Here is a 9553-nt window from a genome sequence, read left to right as displayed (position 1 = left end):
GGTCTTACATATTTGTTTAATATTAGCACTGAAGGACATATCCATACGGTTTTCAGGGCCCAATACAATAACCTCAGCTTTATCTGAATTAAGAAGCAAAAGGTTAGCAAAAGGTTGACTACTCTTTCAAGGATTTTTGGTATGAAAGGAAGGTTGGAGATTGGCCTATAATGAGCTAAGACTGCTGGGTCTAGAGATGGCTTTTTGAGTAAAGGTTTAACTACAGCCACCTTGAAGGCCTGTGGTAAATAGCCGATTATTAGAGATAGGTTGATCATATTTAAGATTGAAGCATTAATTAATGGCAGGACTTCTTTGAGCAGTTTTGTAGGAATGGGGTCTAAAAGACACGTTGATGGTTTGGAGGAAGTAATTACTGAAGTTAACTCAGAAAGATCAATTGAAGAAAAAGAGTCTAACTTAACATCAATGGTACTAAGAGTAGCTGTAGATAATATTACATCTGTGGGATGATTATTGGTATTTTTTTCTCTAATGATAAAAATTTTATTTGTGAAGAAGTTCACGAAGTCATTACTAGTTAACGTTAAAGGGATGGTTGGCTCAAAAGAGCTCTGACTGTTTGTCAGCCTGGCTACAGTGCTGAAGAGAAACCTGGGGTTGTTCTTATTTTCTTCAATCAGTGATCAGAATCAGAATACTTTATTAATCCCGAAGGAAATTAGGGTTACAGCAGGCAGCACGCTAATGGCGCGTGCGCACTTACAAAGGAACTTTCTGACCAACTTTACACAAACATCACATTGGGGAGACATGTCAGAAAAGTAGGCTGATAGGAAAAAAAAAACAACGAAAGTACATAACATGAGGTAAGAGGAGGAGAAAAAAACTCCACTCAGACTGAGCTCCTAGTGGGAGAACAGTTTGATAACAGAAAAAACACCTCAGCACAAAAAACACATGACTATCAATACACCATAGAAACACAAGACAAGCAACAGGGGCGGGTAAAGGGTAAGAGAGAGCTGGTGTAGACAGCGCATCCGGTCCTGCAGCATGTCTGCGCTGGTCCAGTTGACTGCCATCTTCACCGGTAGGGCACAAGCATCGAAGGCATTTGGAAAGGGAGGGGGGATCAGTGTGTGCATATCAGTGTATGTGTGTGTGTGTGTGTCCAGAGTTCAGCTGAGACAGTGTCCTTCGCCCTGCCAGGCTAAGTAAACAGTCTTCCAGCCAACCCAGGTGGCCTTGCATGGAATGGGGGGAACAGTCTAAACACAGTTGTTATCAGGGAGTTGTTTTGGTCGGCTCCAGCCTTGGGCCTGAGCAGCTGGCGCCGTGGTGTCCATATGTTGAATATTGTTGAATATTGTTGATTTCTCCTTTATGCGAGCAGCTCCGAATTTAGCACTCTGACACTGGCCTCTCGATCTCCCGTTGAAGAACCGCGAGCCTCCCCATGATGGTATCAAACTTCTGTTCCGTGGTGTTGTCATTCTTTTGATTCTGAGACCCCACAACTGCAGTGAGCCGTTCTGCGATGTGATCCAACTTTCGCTCAAGGGTGTCATTTTGAGCAGGCCCCTCTCTGATGTATCCCATCATACGCTCAATGTTGTTATTTTGAGTTTTCACGGCAGCCGTAAGCGTCTCCAAGGTGTTAACCATGCTGCGTTCGTTGTGAGAGGTCGCGCCTCGTCCCATCGCTTCAATTCCAGCGGTCAGCCTTGGGGGGGTTTGAACAGCTGGTTCCGCTCTCTTATTTCTCCGATAAGTCAGGGCCAAGCCAGCTCCGATCAGCAAGAACCCTGTTATCATGGTTCCGAATAGGTAGATATCCTCAGCGTCCTCGATCGACAGTCCCGCCAGGCACATGACCCTCCAGTTCTGCCACCCGTCCATCGTGTATCCGGCAGGGAAAGTCCCTCCAGGGCACTCGGGCTCTCCCGAGCCCAGACTTCTCGTTGAGAAAAGGGTGTCAATAGCATTCAGAGACCAGTTGATCAAATCCATAATTCTCTTTTAGGTTTTAGAGAACGACAGCGAGAGACTGTTCGAGGGAAAGTAATAGAGACAAGACAAGGACACAAGAGGCTAAGCAGGGAAGATAAGGGGAAGGAGGAGAGGAGAAAAAGTGCGACCGCCTTCGCCAAGAGCCAAGTGAGCCCAGATGAATAGTAAGATGTTCTAGCTTTGCAGAGGGATTTCTTATAAGCAGAAAACTATTTCTCCAGGCTAAATGATGACCTTCTAAATTTGTGACACGCCATTTCCTCTCCAGCTTACGAGTTATCTGCTTTAGGCTACGTGTTTGAGAATTATACCACGGAGTCAGGTACTTCTGATTTGAGGTCTTAGTTTTCACAGGAGCTACAGTATCCAGAGCCGTACATAGAGAGGAGGTAAAATTATTAACAAGATAATCGACTTCTGTTGGAGTAGCGTTCAGGGCATTGAAGATGATAACAGTGGGTGGATTATATTCTTAAACTTAGTTACAGCGCTTTCAGAAGACATCTACTGTAGTGATGGGAATTCCAGCTCTTTTTAGAGAACCAGCTTTTTCGGCTCGGCTCAGTAAAAAGAGCCGGGTCTTTCGGCTCCCAACTGGCTCTTCAGGTTGTTTTGTTGCTTTAATTAATTTATTATCAACAACAATATAAAATTATGCACAAAAGAAATTACTAATGTAAAAAAATGTGGTTTTATTTATATGTTTACATATAAATATATACAGTGGCCCTAGAGACAAAGCATGTACAAACTCCGAAGCATACTGCCAATACTGTGGTTATGCAAAATGCACATTTGTAGACTGCAATCACAGTGTCAACAACAGAGCAACAAAACTTTAAATGGAAAAATACTTCTTTAGAAACATAAAACAAAGTGTTATAAACGTCCTTAGTACCTTATGTCAGTTATGAGTAGTTCAGGAGGAACGTTCCTTAAGTGACATTCAAGATCCCACCTAGAAGCCAGAAATGTAGTGAGATTGCCCTTCATTTTCTGTATGGATTTACAGTTATCTGACTAAAAACACAATCAAAATAAACTAAAACACAAGTGATGATGGGAATTTTTTTTTAAAAAATCACCTCTTTTATGTGGCTTTTAGATAATGAAGTATGAAACAGAGTCTGCAAAGATTTCTTTATTCTATTCTCTCTTTTTTTTTAAAAAAAAAAAAAAAACTTATCCAGACTTGGAAACATGATAAACTGAATTACTTGCTGTAACAGGCACTTGAGGGCTGTGTAGGAACCCTGGACATTATTCTGCTGCCAAAAGATCATTTTTAAGACTCAGCACTTTGGGCTTCAACTTCCCCCCTCCAGACCCATCAAAACTTTCTGAATAAAGTCAAAAATGTTGGCCAAACATTTTGGGTAGCTTAGGTGCAGTCCAAATATTACTAGAAATGCATCAGCCAGGGTGGTGAAATCAATGATCATGTTACCCTCGACCAAAACTGCAGTCTTCTCAGGGCAGAAGAATGTTGCATTGCTGGAATTGGCTCTGATCAGGAGTCCAAGTGGCAGTTCACTAATATCTGGTCTATCAGTATGCATCATCTACAGAAAACAAAATTACTACATGTTAGTGCCTTCCTATTTCTTTTAGTTTCATCTATACAAGTCACATTTCTGGATTATTACTAGCTCAGAAATCACTTGTTTGAACAACAAAAAGCCACAACACACCAAAGATTTGAGAAAAAAAAAAACTGACAAAAATAGTACTTTCGGTAAAGCAAAGTCATACCTCTTCGTAGCAATAACAACAGAAAGTCAATAGGAGTTATATTTTTTTTTCATTTGTACAGTGATGTACGGTTGGGCTAGGAACATTATAGAAGGTCTACACACATTAAAAACATGTAGTGTTTCCCATTATGTGATATGGACACTGTTGTAGACAAATCCCAAGCATGGAGATACTTCTCACACTGTCAAAGTGTCCTAATGTTTTGGACACTTTGATTTGTTTTGCACACCAGCATGTTGGGCATGGATATCAGCTTGATGCTACATCACAAGAAAATTTTTATTTTAAATTATTGGCTCACCTAGCCAAGAATGGTGGTTAAAACAGGGGTGGCTGTAGCTCAGGTGGCAGAGCAGGTCAGCCACTAATCAGAAGGTCGGTGATTCGATCCCAGGCTGTCTCCTGGCTGCATGCCAAATATCCTTGGGCAAGATACTAACCCCATGTTTGCCTACTGCTGGTGGTCAGAGGGCCCTGTGGTGCCAGTGTCCGGCAGCCTCGCCTCTGTCAGTGCGCCCCAGGGCAGCTGTGGCTACAACGTAGCTTGCCATCGCCAGTGTGTGAATGTGTGTGTGAATGGGTGGATGACTGAATGTAGTGTAAAGCGCTTTGGGGTCCTTAGGGACTGAGTAAAGCGCTATACAAATGCAGGCCATTTACCAAAATTTAAAAATTGATCAAATTAAATAAAGCTCAAAAAACAAGACAAAAACCCACTAACCTGGAGATTATAGCTTCTGAAGAGCCGAGACAGAACATCAGACAGGTTCCCTGTGCAAGCAGCTTTTCTTCTGAATAAGCTCTGGAGCCTGGGAGCATGTTGGTCCAACACAGCATAAAAGTGGTTCTTCAGGTGGAGGTTTGTAATTAGGGTTGCCAACTCCCTAAAAAATAAATAAGGGACACCTCGTGGCCAGGGCCGGACGACCCAGTTGTCTTCACCGTTCCCAGTGTGGTGAATTTTGTAGCTCTTTTTTGTGTGTGAAATTATTTTTTCAACCATTTGACTTGAATTTGATTTAAGTAGATGCATATTCTTTGTGATATGAACACATGGGAAACAAATGATCATTTAGCCATTTATTTTTAGCTCAAAATGACCACATTAACACAATAAAACAGGTCTCTTTCTTAAACAGAAGCCTGTCATGCTTAACTTTTGAGAATATAAGTAAATCTTTCTTTAAAAGAACTCTGTCCTGCTTAACTTAAAATTATATAAATTAATAGAAAACAATAGAAAGAAAAACATTCTTGTAACAGTGCACATATAGTGCTTTTAGTACAATTGGCTTCAGTTGAGGTATTATTTCAGCTTTTCTAATGCTAATCAGCTGCTCCCGTTTGTAAACCCACTTGTTCCCATGATTACGCATCATAACTCATCATCATTATTCATCTATGTATTACTTTTATGTATTAGTCATCTATTTGTTGTAATCATCTATCCTTGCAGTTGTTTATTACACAAAATAAATTATATTATCACACTTCTGGCCACATAGCGCTGATATTCACTGCACATGCCCATATTAACCTTAACCATATCTGCTTCTGCTGTGGCCTGGTGGACAAAAAATTGGTTAAGGGTTGCACGAGCTTTCACGCCCCTCATGTTCTTCATGTGCCCACCATTAGAAGCATGCCTATGGAAAAAGTGCGCCGGCACACAGCGCAGTCCGCTTTAAAGGTGTTATCGTGCACTTTTCCAGCCAGGTGTTTTCCTTTTCCCATTCCTACCAGTACTTTTGCAGCCTTTTTTCTTTCTCTGAGGGGAACAAACATTGCTGGTCTAATGCTGGGCTTACACTGTGCGATTTTTGGCCCATTTTGAGCCGATTTCTGAGTCGTGCGACCGATTTGGTGATCGGCCCGATTTTGGCCTTCATCGTGCATCGTGTAGTATACGTGGGGTAACGAGAAGCAATTAGCACCAGCTCCCGATCATCGATCGTTCGTGAGGGTGTCACCGCAGCCGCTCACACTGCTCACGCGCAAACACGTAAACGTCGGTGAAAAAGACGGAGCAGCACGGCTGTGCAGTGTGTGATCTGGACACAAGCGATGTAGGCACAACTTGTAGAACTTTGGAAAGTTCATCCGAGCCTTTTCGATGTGGCATCACAAAATTATCACGACCACAACAACCGTGAAAATAGTTGGATTTACATTGCTGCTCAATCACAGCTGCCTGATCAATGTTTTTCATTAGCAATTTAGCAAAGTTGATGGTGGTGGTGTGTCTGTGTGAGTGAAAGACAGAGAGGGAGAGCAAGCGACAGATTTTCTGTTATAACCTTCATGTTATGGACGCACACTGTGGGCACTCAGGTCGCATCAGAGCATCGGGCGGTATAGTGTGAGACCCTGCATCGTGACCTACCAACTTATAACCCCTGCGAGTCAATTGTGCAGTTTGAGCAGGAGCTGAATAACGTGACTGAAACAAATTGCACAGTGTAAGCCCAGCTTTAGGTGTACTGTCGTCCGAGACTTGCACCGCAGTGTGTTTCCCTGTTGGCCATGCTTCTTGTTGTGGTCATCTGTCTTCTGGTATTTTCTCTGTAAGCGACCTTTCCTCGACCAATGAGATAAGCGGTAATCTGAATGGTCATACTCGAATTGTCATAAGTGTACTGTCAGCTCATTGGTCACAAAGCAGGAGAGGGACTGGGAATTATGTTTTCAAACAAAGCGTTAATTCCATTAAACGTTACAGACTACTTTTGATTCTCACTGTATTACAGGACAACGTGCGTCCCTTATTAGCTCAATATGGGACGTGTACTTTTGTTTCTAGATACGGGACGATTCCGTTTTTTAAGGGACGGTTGGCAACCCTATTTGTAATCCTGTGGAATTCTGCACAGATCTGAACACACACGATAAATTTATGTTTACAAGTTTCAATTAGTCTATGAATCTTTGCAAAATACATCAAAATCCTTACACTCCAAATGCATAATTTGTTCAGACAGGCCAGATAACAGAAGTTGATATAAAATACATGAACAAAATGGCATGAACATAACAGTAAAACACAGAAGACAAGACAGACTACACAGAGAACAGAAAAGACACATAACCAAGGAGACACAGATGAAACATAACTAGCCCAGAACTCAACTAAACCTTAACTAATAATAACAGCAATACAAGAACTTAACCTCATTTCAATATAACATAAGAAAGCAAAAATACAAAAACTCAAAATGCTGGGTTACAGACCCAGCCCATGACAGAAAAAAAAAAACAACTTAGTCTTTCACTAATGAACACTGGGGATCAGAATAAAATAAAACGAAAAAATAACTGTTTGGTAAATATATTATTGATGGATTCACCCGTAAGTTAACCTAAAATAGACCCGACACAACAATTTTATAGTTCAGAAGCTTCTACATTTCAACTTAGTATACACAACTATTTGCAATGCAAACCAAGTTCTACCGCCTAATTATGTGATGACTAATCACTGCTTTTGTATGTCCTGTGCCTACAATTTTGCTGCCCCAGTTTTAATATGTACAACTCCAGGGAACTAAACGTACGCTTCAAGTTCCACCAGTTAGCAAATGGGTTAGCCAAAGTCAATATCCATGTATGCGCTAAGTGTGAAGCAGCTCAGTAGTGCATATTAATTCAACAATTTAACCACAAGGCAGTTTATAATCTGCAAATCCAGAAACGCCTTCTAAAGACTTCTTTTAAAATAGTAAGAGATTGGAGAAGTATGAGCAGCGCCTCTGCTGGGACTAATAATGTGTTATACTAAATGTGAGCTTATTAGCATAATTCATTGAAAACGCTTTGGGGCCAAGACGACATAGATAAAATGACTCATGCCTGCTACAGTTGTACATTTATGACGATAAAAACCCATATTACAACGTAGAACTATAGTTTCAGAAAAAATAAAAATTACCACAAAAGCGCTCCTGAAGACAAAATTGCTGCAAAGGCGGTAAATGCAGCTAGCCAAGTGCAGAGCATTAGCTGTTCCAGTTTAAAAGTCTGTAACATACCACAGCACGTCCTCCTTTATCCAGCGTCAAAGGCAATGCAGCAAAAAAACCCTTCACAAATGTTTTTATTTCTGTTTGGATATTAACGTTCCACAAGTTTCTTTCGAAGTAACGAGCGGGCATTCACACTCGAAGCGAGGAATCCAAGATGGTTCCCAGCACTGCATAAAGAAACAGGTGGCGCACGTACGTAGGCATGTAAGTGACGTCAGTGTTGAAACTCAAACTATTTGAGGGCAATGTCAGAAACTAATCAATATATTCAAGTACTGATAACTTAAAAAAAAAAAAACTTGTTCAAACTACTCAAAAAAAAAAAAAGGTGTATGAACTTATAACAGGTTTTTAAGTAGTTGGAACTCATTTTTTTTAATCAAACTATTACTATTCGGTCTTACAGTGTAGTTGTGGATGATTACTATACCTTTCTAATGTGACAATGTTGTCTCTTCTTGTTGTCCCTGGCTCTTTCGTCTGGCTCTGTTTCTGTGTTACTGCAAGTGTAACTACCGCCCCTCCCCCCTCTGCCCAGTGCAAAGCACAAGGCTCGCGTGCGGAGTGAAGCGGAAAAAAGTGCGAGAGAGAGGGTGAGAGAAAGGAAAGAAAAACACGGCACCGGATCGCGTCGTTCACTCCAAAGAGTCGGCTCTAAGAGCCATTTCGTTCGCGACCGACACATCACTATGTCAGATGCGTGGAGGCAAGCCAGGTGACAGAGCTGTTACAGGTTTGTATTGGCAAACACTTGCTTTCCTCGTTTTAATGAATTTTTAATACCAATTATAACCTTATGCGACTTAGACACCGATTACTTTGAGCCTGAGCCGTAGTGTTGTCGTGCACTGAACACAACGGAATTGGTGAGTTTGAACTTTTAATTGACTGTTTGTGGGGCTAGCAGCTGGTGTTCTAGGTTAACTGGCGTCACAGATTAACTGGATTTGGTCGAACAGATGTGTGGCAGACTTGCTTTTCAGGAGCTGCTACTGAGAAACCAGCAAAAAAAATGTGTTATCTGTGACACTTGTGAGGTTTTCTCAAAAAAACTCCGTCAATCATGCTGGTGTTGAACAACAAAATGTTTTAAAATGTCGCAAGTTTACCTGGTGATATGCTCATGCGTGACGCGATCGCGAAAACAGCAAACAGTTAACACCCCGCCGATGCTGTTCACAGGACAGCAAGAGTAAACGATTGGGAGAATCTTGTCATCGTTATTGTTCCCCTTGTAGGTTTTATGTGTCCGATTTCAGCGTTTTTGCTTCACAACTAAAGTGTGCAGTTTACTTTGTGTGCACAAACATGGACTCGTATCAACCAGCGCCACCTCTGGCCATGTGCCGTAGCCTACAGCCACATCAACTTGTGACCAGTGGCGGTCCTAGCCTGTTTGGTTCCCTGGGCGAGTGCTGAACAACACAGATCAAAACAACTAACAAATTAAAAATACCATAAAATCCTAAAAAAATAAAATAAATAAGAAAGGTGTCAGTTTCCTACAGAGTTAAAAGCCAGGGAATAAAAATAGGTTTTCAATCTGGACTTAATAACCTGCATTGATGACGCTTGTCTAATTTGGAGGGGAAGGTTATTCCAGAGCATCGGAGCCGCAATTGAAAACGCTCGGTCTCCTCTGCATTTCAGCTGCAACTTAGGGACCAACAGCAACAGCTGTTCAGCTGAACGGAGCGAGCGAGGAGGAACATGTGGCTTCAGCAAATCAGATAAGTAGACAGGAGCCAGACCATTTAAAGATTTAAAAACCAATAAAAGGACTTTAAATTTCAATGGTAAGCCAA

General features: G+C 41.5%; 1 protein-coding gene across 1 annotated transcript; it reads right to left on the bottom strand.

Moving 5' to 3' along the window:
* Positions 1 to 1365: 1365 nt before the first annotated feature.
* On the bottom strand, positions 1366 to 2245 carry LOC146389496 (uncharacterized). The gene has a single exon (XM_084911780.1). It carries the CDS (start codon positions 1972 to 1974, stop codon positions 1366 to 1368), a length of 609 nt encoding a protein of 202 aa, XP_084767906.1. The 5' UTR covers positions 1975 to 2245.
* Positions 2246 to 9553: the final 7308 nt, after the last annotated feature.

Source organism: Perissodus microlepis, chromosome 3 (genome assembly GCF_051167445.1).
Source record: "Perissodus microlepis isolate ML-2025 ecotype Zambia chromosome 3, ASM5116744v1, whole genome shotgun sequence".
Lineage (NCBI taxonomy): Eukaryota > Metazoa > Chordata > Actinopteri > Cichliformes > Cichlidae > Perissodus > Perissodus microlepis.
Note: the sequence above shows the minus strand (reverse complement) of the source record. Positions and strands in the feature narration are given on the sequence as shown.

Excerpts from the sequence above, each read along its gene's own strand:
- LOC146389496 (XM_084911780.1), bottom strand. The coding sequence starts at position 1,974 with ATGGATTTGATCAACTGGTCTCTGAATGCTATTGACACCCTTTTCTCA.